The 14,719-nt window shown below is 41.6% G+C and overlaps 1 protein-coding gene across 3 annotated transcripts in view; it reads left to right on the top strand.

Annotated features, from left to right (window-relative positions):
• alk (ALK receptor tyrosine kinase) overlaps window positions 1-14,719 on the top strand; it is a 484,391-nt gene that overhangs the window by 376,983 nt on the left and 92,689 nt on the right. For all 3 annotated transcript variants that reach the window (XM_074661350.1, XM_074661348.1, XM_074661351.1), the window contains exons 6-8: window positions 1,183-1,314; window positions 10,814-10,948; window positions 11,555-11,658. In XM_074661350.1, the coding sequence (XP_074517451.1) occupies window positions 1,183-1,314; window positions 10,814-10,948; window positions 11,555-11,658 (371 nt within the window). The remainder of the gene's footprint in view (window positions 1-1,182; window positions 1,315-10,813; window positions 10,949-11,554; window positions 11,659-14,719) is intronic.

Here is a 14,719-nt window from a genome sequence, read left to right as displayed (position 1 = left end):
TGATCAGCTTGGTGAGTTTCCACAACCCGGAGATATCACCTCTGTGATTTGCATAGATATGCAAATGTCCCGGGTTACAGTTGAGTTGTTTAGACCAGTGATATCAATTGGTGTCTGTGTATGTGCGTGCTCCCTCCCCTCGTGCTACCTGCTACAGTATCTAGGTCATTATTTTTGCTGCTTGTGTTCCTGGTTCCTGATGGATATGTACCGTATTCAAAACCAGATGCTTATGCAGCCCGGACAAAGTTATTTATGATGGGTCTGTGGATGCCATACAGGGTTTACAGTCAGGGGTTGTATAAGCCTTCATCATTGACTGATGTACCTTTATGTAGCAGCTGTATATTTTCTACTTTTGTGAGGAATGTTTTTTTCTGAGCTACTGATTTGTTTTTTGTGTCTAACATATACAGTAAATCTCACAGTGAGGGTGAATAAGTTAACTTGAGCTATTTTTCATCTCTAGAGGTATCTAAAGGTTGTTTCTAGGGCTGTTTAAGTTAACGCGATAATAACGCAATCTATCTTTTGGAGGTTGTGGTGGGTTTAAAAGCTAGAGTGAAGGTGCTGGCATCATATGAAACTACACAGCCAAATGAATCCATTGGTACCAACCATGTCATTCTAGCTTGTAGCGAAGGAGGTTAAATAACGTTCCAAACTTACACTGAATTTTGGCGAGGAAAACTGTCATGGCCATATTCAAAAAGGGGTCCTTTGACCTTTGACCTAAAGACATGCAAATGAAAATGGATTCTATGGGTACCCACGAGTCTCCCCTTTACAGATAATCACATGCAGTTTTGGGCAAATCATAGTCAAGTCAGCACACTGACACACTGACAGCTGTTTTTGCCTGTTGGGCTGCAGTTTGCATGAAGCATATTTGAGTATTTAATACTTGACAAATCTCCCTATAAAGGTACATTATAAACAGATAAAAAAATTTGTGATTAATTTGCAATTAATCGCAATTAACTATGAACAATCATGCGATTAATCGTGATTTAATATTTGAATCGATTGGCAGCCCAGTTGTTTAATTTCCCAACAAGCAAATCTTCTAAATTCTACCTGCACTGTGGAAACATTTGCAAAAAGTACTGTATTAATTACTGCTGTGTGAGGAACTGTTTGATATGACAATTTTTCTTTGTCTTTTCCTCTTCCTCCTTCCAGCGTCCTCGCCCGGCCCCAACGTCACACTGGAGGGCCAGTACCACTGTCACCAGGGACCTGGGATCCCACTGGACAAGCTGTGCGACTTCAGTACGGACTGTCCACTCGGCGATGACGAAGGCGACCTATGTCGTGAGTACACCGTGACACAGCTGTTGATAAAGAATGTGCAGAGAGTGAGAGAGCTCCCGCATTTCATTCCTGCATCCAAACACCGTGCGGGCGGTCAGCCGCAGTGAGTTAATGAAGCCGTCGCATCCTGCTGCCCGAAGGAGCAACAACTGAGCGTGTGCGCGAGCTTTCCCGACAGGGAGGCAAGGGGTGCGGGGGAGGGAGGCAGGAAATAAAAGCCAGCGTAGCTATGCTTGGCTAGCATTTCTCACCCTTGACATATTCCACGGTTGTTATTTCTATCTCTTTGCACATTTGTTTTCTGCTTTTCTCGAGAACTAGGAGGAACACTAGCCAAGTATGCTGACATCTTACTCACAAGTGAGGTCCCCCAGGCCCTGTTGTGTGTGTCTGTCTGTGTCTGTGTGTGTGTGTGTGTGTGTGTGTGTGTGTGTGAGTGGCGAGGATCTTTTTTTAGTCCTACCTGCATGCATGCATTTTTACATTGTCTTCGAGATTAATAGACACACAGTCCAAAACTCTTACCCTGTGCTGTATTTTATGTTGTAGTTTGATTTCCGAGTTTTTCACCCAACAGCTCAGGTCACCCTCTCATGTGGTGCTTATTAAAACAGCAGCTGCTCTCTTGTGCATATAGGTTTTCTAACTAAGGGAGCTGAGCGATAAGAGGGTAACGAGAGGGTGAAAGAATCTCAGCCAGGCGCAGTTTCTCTTCCGACTGAAGGAGGACTTATCAGTGCTAATTGGCCTGGGGGGCTAACCCAAGGGTATAATCTCCATTTGAATGTGATAAGTGTGTGTGTGTGTGTGTGTGTGTGTGTGTGTGTGTGTGTGTGTGTGTGTGTGTGTGTGTGTGTGTGTAATGTTTTGATTGTAGAAGCCAGAATTGGAAATTTGAGTGTAAATAATAATCGATATAACACAAAGCCAGCTCGCACACGCCATTGGCTTCATTCTGCAACCATCTAAGGATTATATATTATGAACAAATTAATATGTCTAAAGTATGTGTTGTGGAAGATATAATAATAATACTGGTAATTGTACAGTTATTAGGGTTGTCAATCGAATAAAATATTTCGTCGCATGATCGTCCATAGTTAATTGCAATTAATCCCAAATTAATCACACGTTTTTTTATCTGTTCAAAATGTACCTTAAAGGGAGATTTGTCAAGTATGAAATACTCTTATCAACATGGGAGTGGGAAAATATTCTTGCTTTATGCAAATGTATGTATATATTATTAGAAATAAATTAACAACGAATGCCCCAAACTGCATGTGATTATTATAAAGTGGGCATGTCTGTAAAGGGGCGACTCGTGGGTACCCATAGAACCCATTTTCATTCACATATCTTGAGGTCAGAGGTCAAACGATCCCTTTTAAAATGGCCATGCCAATTTTTCCTCTAGTACGACCAGGTTGGTACCACGGATTCCTTTTTCTAGTTTCATATGATACCAGTATCTTCACTCTAGCTTTAAAACTTAGCCCGCTACGACCTCTGAAAGATCAATTGTGTTAATGCGTTAAAGAAATTAGTGGCGTCTTTACAAATTTGCATTATCGCCTTATTATCGCGTTAACTTTGATAAGCCCTAATAGTTTGGAGGGACAGACTTGTAATACTTTACACAGAATAATGTGTCTCATGGCTGTGAGTCGGCTGGGAAATGTTTAAAGGTGCAGTGTGTAGGATCTGGCGCCATTTAGCGGTACGGTTGCAGATTGCAACCAATTAAAAGTCCTCCCGTGTGCCGAGCGTGTATGAGAACTACGGCAGCCAACGACGTGAAAACACAAATTGCCCTCTTTAGAACCACTGTGTGGTTTGTCCATTCTGGGCTACTGTAGAAACATGGACCCGCTCCTTATGTAGATATAAACGGCTCATTCTAAGGTAACTAAAACACAACGATTCATATTTTCAGGTGATTACACTCTAAAGAAAACATAAGGGGAACACCATCCAAATTAAGAATTCCAATATGTTTTTTTTCCATGGCCTAGTAAAGTTCAATCAATATTAGTGAACATGAGCGACTCTCTCTCAAAGCCAGAAACCAGAGAAGTAGGTCTCAAACTTGTGATGTCATAGGGTATAAAGTCTGGAGCTGCTCCATAGACAATAAATGGGAGACTGATTTTGTGGAACCACAGAATATTTGTTTTATATTTTATACCCAAATGAGCTTTACTCTATTGTAGTGTTCTCAGTTGTGAAATAGAAATGTTCCCATATCCTCAGATCATTCCCCTGGGTGCTCTCAGTGTCATCTAGAGCATCTTTCCCAATTCATTATCTATGGAGCAGTTTCACACTCTATACTCTATGACATCACAAGTTTGAGTTTTAGCACTCTAGTTTTTGGATTTGGGAGAGAGTTGTTCATGTTTACTCATATTTTTTTAGACTGAATAACATGTATGAATTTTGAAAATGGTCGTATTTCCCCTTTTAATATTATACTCCATTTCTGCCAATAGATCCCTCTAAATGTTACACACTGTTCCTTTAAGATACTCTTTTCTCTTCATCTCCACACCCTTTTCCACTGAGTGCCCTCATCATGCTGAGAGTGCACAGATGCATGAAGGCCAACTGTCATTCGCTTTCAATCGCTCTGTGTCTCTCAATCTATTCCTAAATTAGAAATAACCTTTATCCTTTTTTTGATTAAGGACAAGGACCGACAGTCATAAGTCCACCCCGGTGCTCACATACGTGTCTGTCTTTTCTCTCGCTGTCACCCACAGTCAACTGCTCTACCTTAGGCTCTATATTTATTCCATTTTCATCTCCATCGCTTGTCGCAATTACCCCTTGCTACCCAAATCACATAGTGTTCCCTCTCTGATACCCTATTCTCTATGATCCATCCACGAGTTATCTTCATCTGATTTGATCTATTTAAATCCTTCATAAGTCGCGCCAAGGCTCATTAACGGGAAAAAAGCACAGAGAGGCAGAAGGAACAAACTTAGCTTGTGTCAATCACAACGATTCCTGACATATAAGGGAAATCAAGTCCCTGTGGATCTCCCTCACCATCCAACCCAGCATCATTATGCATAAACACATCCCCCACGCTTTGAGAGTCACAACTTCCTCTGGTTGATCTCAGTCGGTCTGAATTCTACAGACTCCCCACCGCTTCCCAGATTCCCTGCAACTACAGAGGAATGCTGCTCGCATCAAAGGTGGATGTATGCAGAAATTCAAAGTAGTGATCTGCAGTATTCTTTTGTTTTTTCTCAGAGCAGCGTCAGTGAAAACAGATCATTGCTCCTCCCAAAGATCACTCATTGCACAATGAGACCAGCGCTATGATGTCTTTATTTCTATTACACCTCTTCTATCTGTCTATAAGTGTTTGTTGTTGTAATACTAATTTTTTCCACAAGAGGCTGAAGTGCACCACTACCCCATGTTCTAAATAGGACTAAAAGCATTCATGCTTTCTTCCAGGCGAGTTTTAATTTACATAACTTGCTAACACACAATATATGTACCTTGTGTTTAGAGTGTCTGGAGAAATTAAAACTCACCTGGAAGAAAACATGAATGTGTTTTCACCGGCAGTGGGTTTTTTTATGCGATTAATTTGCACATCAGTATATTTTTTTGAACTGTTTTGTTGTGAATAATTTCACACAGAACGCGAATATTACGCGGCGAAAAAGCAACATACTTTTTTTTCAGAACAAGGTTGATTTTTTTCAGCTTTAGTTCCGCAAATAAAGGCATTAACCAATCACACTGTGCGGAACGGGTTGAGTTGCGCCTATATTTATGAAACAACAACACGGAGGCCCCGTAGTCCAAACCAAGTCGCCAAACCTTATTACGTCTTTCAACCTTGACAAAGGCAGCGCAGACCAGATCCACTCCTTCTGTTCTTACCTTTCACAATAAAAGCCCTAGACATAATATTCATTGGCAAGTATCTCGCATTTCGGTGTCGTTTATTCGTCATGCCCACGGTGTGTAAAGGTCTTTACAAAAACTTTTTTTTTCACCTGAAAGAACTGTTTTTCACCTGTTTTCACAGATCAAGGAAAAATAAGTGACGTAAAAAATGATCCTGGCAATTTTTTTTATTTTTTTTTAGCTGGAAAAACTTTTTTTCCTGCCTGTTTCACAGATGAAAAAAATAAGGAACTTACAAAGATTATCCTGGCAAAATCTTTTTTTCACCTGTTGGATCAGACAAGTTATATCAGACTCTGAAAATGGATCACCAGAATTATTTTTTCCCACTTGCCTCTCAGGGCTTCCGTACCTTTGACAGTGTAATCGCACTTCATTATACAGTACGTAACCTGCCATGACATGTTTTTATAGGCTGTGTCCTCTTGTCGAGTTGTCATGAAAGACACCAGTAGAGTAGTGTCGACATTGCATTGAAGTGACATTATTAACTGAATGACACTCTACTGCATTCATAAAGAATGAGTAATGTTCATGTCAGTTTTCATAAAATAGTAATGACACTGTTATGTCGGCCTTATTCACACCTCATTAAATAAATTGTCTCAGGTTGAATCCGTTTGAAAGGGGCAGACGGATGGAAAACACGTATGAATGATAGCTCGTGATGCAAAAGGCACTAAGTGACATCATCACACACTTTCATTCATGTCATGAGCAGCTATCGTACGATGTCACTTTGAATCTTTGTGCATCATCATTTAGGGCGTTTTCACACCTGTAGTTTGTTTGCTCTGGTCTGAATCAGGGACCAAATTGTTACAATGTTGCATATTGCCTCGAGTTTGGTTCATATTCACACGGCAGCATTTACAAGCGGACCAACATTTTGGTCCGCAAAGAAACTGCTCTCTAATTGATCGGAATTTTGGTCAGGATTTCCATGCGGGAAAGTAACGCAACATTCTCCCATTTCACAATGGAGGGACAACTACGCGGCTTGATCTTGGCCCTGGTCATCTTTTCTTCTTTTTTTACCTCGTAGCAATTTTTCACTACAATGCAGACGATGCAGTTTGAAAATGAGGCGCGGCTGCGACTGGAAAACAACATGGTGAGAACATGATCCGACCTCGATCCGGCCCTACTGGAGAAAGCACTGCGCCTTTTTGGATTAAAACCAGCTCCGGTAGCAAGCTGCACTGTGCATGTCAACACCAGACACCAGACAACATTACTACAAAAGAGCCAACGTTTCAATTCTCGCAATTCACATCAGTACTAAACAGGTCTAACGTCAGGCTGTGTTGAAGACCACGGGCATACCTGATGGATCTTCGGAAATATTTTCAGCCGATGAGCATCTCACAGTTTAGGAGGGTTAATGCACGCCTCCTCCTGTACTGTCTTGATATGAGCCTTCGGCGACACCAGTGCATCAATACATTTTATTCCAGTCGCCTCATTTTCAAACTGTATCGTTTGCGTTGAGTGGAAAATTGCTACGAGGTAAAAAAAAAAGATGACCAAGATCAAGCCGTGTAGTTGTCACTCCATTGTGAAATGGGAGAGTATTGCGTTCTGGAAGTCTGCTCTTCTTTGTTTACTTCCGGGAGTTTTCCAGCATGGAAATTCTGACCAATTAGAGAGCAGTTTCTTTGCGCACCAAAATGTTGGTCTGCTTGTAAATGCTGCCATGTGAACACAAACCAAACTCGAGGCAATATGCAACATTGTAACAATTTGGTCCCTGATTCAGACCAGAGCAAACAACCTACAGGTGTAAAAACACCCTAATACTGACTGGTTTATGTAATAAGGAGAATGACTCATTATCACAAGATAAGACACAGAAAAACACAACATTTACCCAAAAAGGTCCAGAGAAGCTTTTAATTGCTTGAGGGAAAAATCTTGCTTAATTTTTGGTGTTTGTATTACTTCATTGGTTAGTTTCATGATATAAGGTCCTAAAAGCCTTCTGTATAACAAACAAAACATTTCAAAACTAGAGTCATTGATAAAGGAAGCATTTTACCTGCTTTTCTACCTGAAGAATACCTGCTTGATGATCTCTGCTCAGGCCAGTTTCAGTTCCATTATCTGGATGATGCCATTTCCAAAAAGCACACTGTTATCAGGGCACTTAGAGATTGTTATCGGTAATGGACACTCTCAGACAGCGGCTCGGGATAAAAGGAACATAAAGCAAACCTAAGGTGAAAACTTTCAAACACTGAAATGAAACTCAAACCCACCCCGGTGTTATCACTATCACGTCTGAAGTCTAAATATGAATTTTAAACATTCGGCAACACCTGAATTCATAATGTAACAACGGATAAGATCAACATATCTAGGTATGCAAGGCATCCCTTATTTTAGTCCATAAAAATGTAATCTAGAGAACCTCCCGTGAACTTCAGCACTGTAATAAGCAAGTATCACACTTAATGATCCACGCTGTTGGTGTTATTTATACAGCGGGTATACAATGTTATCATTTCAGCACCTCGGAAGGATTCGGTGATATTATTATTTATTAGGGCTGTCAATTTTTAAATCGTGATTAAATGTATAATATTCAATGCGATTAATCGCAAATTTAATCCATTCAAAATGTACCCCAAGGGGAGATTTGTCAAGTATTTAATACTCTTATCAGCATGGGAGTGGGCAAATATGCTGCTTTATGCAAATGTATGAATATATTTATTATTGGAAATCAAGAAACAACACAAAACAATGACAAATATAATCCAGAAACCCTCAGGCTCAACAGGCAACAATAGCTGTCAGTGTGTCAGTGTGCTGACTTGACTATGACTTACCCATAGAACCCATTTTCATTCACATATCTTGAGGTCAGAGGTTAAGGGACCCCTTTGAAAATGGCCATGCCAGTTTTTCCTCTCCAAAATTTAGCGTAAGTTTGGAGCGTTTTTTAGCCTCCTTCGTGACAAGCTAGTATGACATGGTTGGGACCAATGGATTCTTTAGTTTTTTTCTAGTTTCGTATGATTACAGTATCTTCACTCTAGCTTTAAAACTGAGCCCACTACAACCAAGAGCGATTGTGTTAATGCGCTAAGAAATTAGTGGCGTTAAAACGATTTTGTGTTGCGTCCAGCTAGGGAACATGTTTGGTTATAAAAGCCCAAATTTGGTTCTTCTGGCACATTCTAATGCCTCTATTCCATCATATACACTGATCTGAGTTATTGAATATTTTAATGAGTTTGCCTGCCCGACTGTAAACATGTAGTGAATTACTGTAAAGGAGAATGAGGCTTTTTGTTCCTTTTAGCCCACACAGTCTGTAAAATGGCTATTCATATTTAAAAGCACTCCTATTCCTGACTGAGCAGACCTTTTCTAATTAAGAATCAGACTTTTGACCTAAAACTATGCAATTTCACAGCACTTGGGACCATTAGGCTAGTTAAATAACTATTTTATTATGAACACATATAACAGCCTTCATCTGAACATTTAATTATTCTGGAAAAGTTTGCTCTGTAAATCATATTCTATAAATCTAAAGAGTGGATTCAGAAACATTTTTAATAATGCTTCATTAATTATATTTGTTCACAAAGTACAACAGTTCACTATTTCATTATTTAATTGTCATATAAGGGCGTGAACATTGTATCATAAATTACAACACCATCATTACGCAAAAATGCTGATATAGAAAGGGCAGAGAAGAGAACCGGCAGCTTGTGAGAAGTGTCGGTGCGCAAGAAGAAGTCACGGTACGCCAAAGAGTCAAATATAGTGCCAGTACTGAGTACCGGTGAGTACCGGTCCACTTCAACCATTGGCAGGGACACAACCTCTCACCTAAGCATACACTCACACACATTTGTAGCGAATAGAGCATGTGCGGGCTGGACTACAGAAAGATGCCAATCATCATCAGCCCAGTGTCAATTTAGAAAAGAGCCAATGGGCCGATCTGTTTTATGGGCCGGTTAGACAGTCGGCCCAAAAGGTGAGTCAGCCAAAAAGGCGTGCATACTTGCCAACTTTCAGACCTCAAAAAAAGGGAGGATTTGAAAATCAAAGTGGGGGGGTCTGGGTGTCCTTGAGTTTCAGAGGCTTTGTTTCCTCTTATTCTGGTGACTTTTAAAGAGTGAAAATAACAAAATGATAAGTACACTGCAACAGCATTTTTATGTTAAACGAAAGAAAACTGAATAATTCGCCCCTCTGGTGTGAACTTGGCATGTGAATCTATTGCATAAACTAATATTCATCCCGTTTTATTTATTTTTGCCCCTGCTTGAGTATTTCTTTCTCTTAGTACTCTCCATTTCTCTCTCCTTCTCCCACTCACTGAAGGTCCTTCCAGACACAACGCGACAACGCCACCACTGCGCTCTGAAATCTATTATTTCCAAGGGCTTGCGCCACGCCACGACAGCTTTTCGCTCCATCGAGCAAAGCTCAACTTTGGGTGCTGCACGCTGCGGCGAGGGCAGTTTAAAGATGAGCTCAAACTGCGCTGTGTCGCGAGCGTAGACTGCTCTCTCCCGGCGGGAAACGACAGTTGGCGTAGCTTTATTGTTGTCCGGGTGGAAACTGTAGGGACTACAGTACAGTTCCAGAAACAGGCTAACATAACGAAAAGGGAAAAAAAGTGTGAAAAATTGCCATAAATCAGGAGAAATACAGGAGAATTGTGACCCCAGGAGGAAACCGGAAGTAATCTCCATGGAAAATCTGGAGGGTTTAGTATGTTAAGTTAAGTTTAAGTATGAAGGAGCATCAGCTCACCGGGGAAAGTCCCCAGTATGCCAGTTCTGGTTATCTATGAAGTGAAGGACCATAATGTTGTCCTGAAAGTGAAAATTAAATCAAAAAATGTGCCTTCGGTAAAAATAGTGGGTGTTTCAATATTTGCACTACTTAAGCTGTATTTAATTATTTTTTTCGTCAGTTACTCAACCCAACATAAAAGGAGAGACCTTGTTTGCAAGTCTAGGAGTGCGCACTTCTTCATTAAGACACATTGTGGAAATGCGTGACTCTTATGCACTACACAATCCAATTAACCATTCTCACTGCACTGCTGCTGCTGCACAGGCGGAAATGCTTTCCCAGGCTCATGCCGTGCTGTGAAGTGATTTCAAGTTGATTCATCATGTCACCACATCACCTTTCTCATTTCCCCTCAGACCCTCTTCCTTCTTCCTCTATCTCCCCCTCTGGACACTTCAGGCCTTTTCCATTTTCTGCTCCTGTTTCTAGAGTCACTCCACCGCACCTCAACCCCAATTTTCACCCCAACACATTGAGTGCTGTGAGCCGTTAGTCTGCACCCCCCATCCACCCGCATGGCTTTCTCCTCTCAATCTCTTCGCCTCTACTGTCGCTCATCTCCTTGATCCCCAGTTCCCACCCCAACCCCCTGTCTTCTTTCTCCTTGGCAGTTTGGCTGTCAGTGTTCACTCCATTCTTTCGACCACCTGCCGGGCCTGTCCACTCATTATATAACCCCCCCTCCCTCCCCTTAACCCTCCTTATCATCCTTATTCTCTCTCCTGTCTCTCTCCAGGCCACTTCCTCAATGGCAGCTACTGCTCTTTTGAAGAGGGCGAGTGCAGTTGGCAGTCGGTAACGGGCCGCGGCCTCTCCTGGAGGAGACTCCAGTCGCCAGCCAAGGCGACCAGACAGATCTGCCCGTCATCAGGTGGATCATCACACGTTGATTTCATGTTGTGATCAAATGATGACATGCTCTCTTCAGTGTGTTCACAGCAATGTCAATGCCTCATTAAAACAGGGTTCTTCAGAAGGGCAAATTTTCTGATCTTGAATATTTGAGTCTAACAGTTTGTGAATGTGGGAAGATAAACCAAAACCTCTGATGTGTCAGACACGGACGTGTTGTCTCGTTCAGGGCGCTGCTACAAACAGATTCCCACTGGATGTAAAAAGCTCCGGCATGCAGACTCTGTTAGTCGTACGTCTGCAGTTCATCGTCAGTGCAGCGACACGAGTTTGTCTCTCGATGAGAATTTAAAGTCTCGGTTTGCCGAGACTTGTTTTTGTTATCAGCTGTTTACATAAGTCCCAGAGGTAGTGTGGGGAAACTATAAATGGAGCATTGTAATTTTATACCATATTTGGGGATTTTGTGTAGGATTATTTTTGGAGTATATTGCTGTCACAGTAGAGCAATGGGAGAAATGATCAAATATACCAACAATCACATTTAAAAAAACTCCATATTTTTTTTATTTACACAGTTTTTTCTTCTTCTTCTGCATGTTTAATGTATGTTTTTGTGTTAAAGGTGCTTCATACAGTGTGGAAGGAGGCCAGTCCAAAGGCCAGCGCAGCTCAGCGATACTGAGGAGCCCTCTCTTCCCCCCTCCTCTAAGAAACTCCCCATGCACGGTGAGCAAAGTACCCTATAAGGAGTTTTCTCCAAAGAGTAAATGTGTAATCCTAATTGCATAAACAATGTTGGAGAAAAAGCCTTCAGCTACGCCAGCTGTCTTCAGGTTCCCCTACCACACTTTGTAATTACTCTTAAAATAATAATTCAGACATATCAAGTAGAGTTCGATGTAATAAAGATTTATTGTGTAATCAAAACAGAATACAAGTACATGGAGCTGGTCCATGGAGCAGACTGACCCCAGAGTAAAAAGCACATACATGTATTATCCCCATTCTGTGGGGCTTGCTGGGGAGCCCCACTGAATGTTGTCTCCATCCGATAAACTATTGTTTCACCAGTCTGTTTCCCATATTTGGAGATGTTTTTCAACACGAAACGGCATCTTTAACTTTTGTTTCTTGGTCAATCCTCCCATGCATTTTCCCATGGCTTTAGTTTATTAAAAAACGATACCTTTGTCTACCAACACCCTTCTTCACCCTTCTTTCCCATCTTTCTCTTTTGTTAAGCTGGGCATACAGTACACTGTACGATTTTAGAAATGTTGTTGTGTACTTCCTACTCCTACTGTACGAGTAGATCGTTAGCGATGTAAAGCCAAAGCTCACGATTTATGTGCTCACACTGTACGGTCCGATCGTCAGCCACGACCTGAGTGCTCACACTGTACGTATAAAATAGAAGAAAAAAAAACACTACTCCTGCGGGCCGTTCTGGCTGTTCATAGTTGTCAATAAAGATTAGTTTGAAAGCTCGGAGGCAGGTGAAGTTAGTTTGATAGCAGAGGTCTGTACTGGTCACAATGCTAACAAGGCAGAAACGTGCTACAGTGATCATCCGTGCCATCCTGTCTGCTAAAACGTCTAAAAATATGAGGCGTTCTAACGATATATGGACTCGCTGTTGCGAGCAAGACATTTAACTAGTCAGAAATTTATCCGACTGTCCAACAGCTGGTCGGGAGGAGTTAATCGGTTGAGACAAGTTCGAACAAGTTCTCTTTAAGACTGGCAAAACAAGAGTGTGTCATAGACACAGAAATCACCCCAGTTGGTTGACCTCCACACACACAGAGTAATAGCACAGGTCAGTGCTCTAACACTTTATATAGATATTATAGAATATGTGCAGTGAAAACAAAAACTAAGTGGTAAATGAGGCAATTATTTCATGCTGGATCTATTCAACACATTGATTTTTTTCGTCGTCAAAATTTAGCCTAAACTTTGGAGCGTTATTTAGCCTCCTTCCCGACAAGCTAACATGACATGGTCCAATGGATTCAGTCGGTTTCATATGATGTCTGGACCTTCACTCTAGCTCTAAAGCCGAACCTGCTACAGCCTCTGAAAGACATGAGGTTCATAATAATAATACCTTCTTATCTTATATGTTTGCCATGTATGATCTTTGTCTATTCTTATTTGATTTTTATTTCGAAGCACATTGAATCTAAGCCTGTCGTATGAAATGTGCTATATCAATCAACCTGACCTGACTTTGTTAATGTGCCTGTTGGCTAAACCTCGCCCCCGAACATTAACGATCCTAGGCACCTATGGCAACCAGGCACAACAGGGCCTGTCGAGCTTTAGATTTCTTAGATTTTATGTTCTCTACGGGTCACCAGGAAATACACAATGCTACTTGCTCACTTTAATTTGTCACTTCACCATACAACAATATTAAAAACAGTAAGATCATTATTACATTTGAAATGTTCCGGAGGCTATGTGTTGACATTCAGGGTTACAGCATGTGATGATAAAATAATGAGTGTAAAAATATAGTGTAATTTGCATAGAAGGCCATTTAGTTTTGTTTTTCCATCAGTGTTTTTCAGTAACAGTTCCTGTTGTTGCTGAAGGAGTAGAACACTTAATGAATTACTTACTGAATAATTTGATATGTTAATTGCTCTCAGAAACAACAGCTCAAAAATCAAACAGCAGACTATCACTGTGCCATCCACATTTCCTGAGAGACCCTAACAGACAGAGAGGTTGACCTCATCAATCACAGATTGTAACCTATCTGCTGACCTAGTTGTGAAAATATTAGAAGTCATGCATTATTTAGATCACGGAGCTCACAGAGCAGGTCTCCCGGGGCCGGCTGGTTGTGTACTCTGAGTCTTGATTGATGCTGTTGCAGCTAGCATTTAAGAGTTATGTTACTTATTTTGATATTGCTCGGCACAGCGACCTTTGGCCTTCTGCATGTGTACTTTGCACAGTCAGAGTTGGAGTCGGCTGGTGCTTGGAGATGAGAGAAGCAGACACAGAAGTGAGGGACGGAGGCGGGAAGGTGTTGGAAAGGTCGAGAGGTCAGAAAACAAGATAATAAGAGAGGAAAAACAGAAGGGGAAAATAATAAAAATGTAGCAGGAGAAGTTTGCCACTTCTCAGGGGTGAATTAGAGGTGTCGGACTGCAGTGAAGGCAGCGCGGCACCGTCGCAGTCCTTGCCTCCCAGCCTCTCGGCACACAGCCAAAGATTAGCCATGATTCCAGATTAACACTCTAAATCCTCGTCTGTGCTGTTCAATCTAGCCTGTCCGCTCTTGGACAACTACGTCGAGGATATTAGTTTTGGGTATTAGCTACAGACCATGTTCGCTTTCATGTCGTGCCCAGTGTGCAGTGCCTGTAATCTTGATGTTTAAACGGTCACCATGTGGTCTCGCGGTTGACGATAAGGACCACAACCTTCTGTCGAAGAGCACAATGCGAGCACTCAACATGAAAGCGGCGAATTCAGTTCTCTGGGTTAGTGTCGTCTCTACGTGTATTTTTCATCAGGCTTAAGCCAGCATCTGTTCCACTTAAACGGTGAAGCAAGAATTATGTTCTTGGCTCCACTGAAATGCTGTAGAGGGACACGGTCACATCCCATCGCTTGTTAGCAAGCTTTAGATCCAGACTTCCTTTTTACTATTTAATTCCAGCTACGGCCTGTGTGTTGTTTAATTTGAAGCAAGGTTTACACCCACCACATCCCTCCTGGAAACGGCGAAATGAGATTGATTTGTGCTGAAGCATGCAGGAGCAGCGCA

This window comes from Sebastes fasciatus, chromosome 15 (assembly GCF_043250625.1).
Source record: "Sebastes fasciatus isolate fSebFas1 chromosome 15, fSebFas1.pri, whole genome shotgun sequence".
NCBI classification, from domain to species: Eukaryota; Metazoa; Chordata; class Actinopteri; order Perciformes; family Sebastidae; genus Sebastes; species Sebastes fasciatus.
This window is presented reverse-complemented; position numbering and strand designations above follow the sequence as displayed.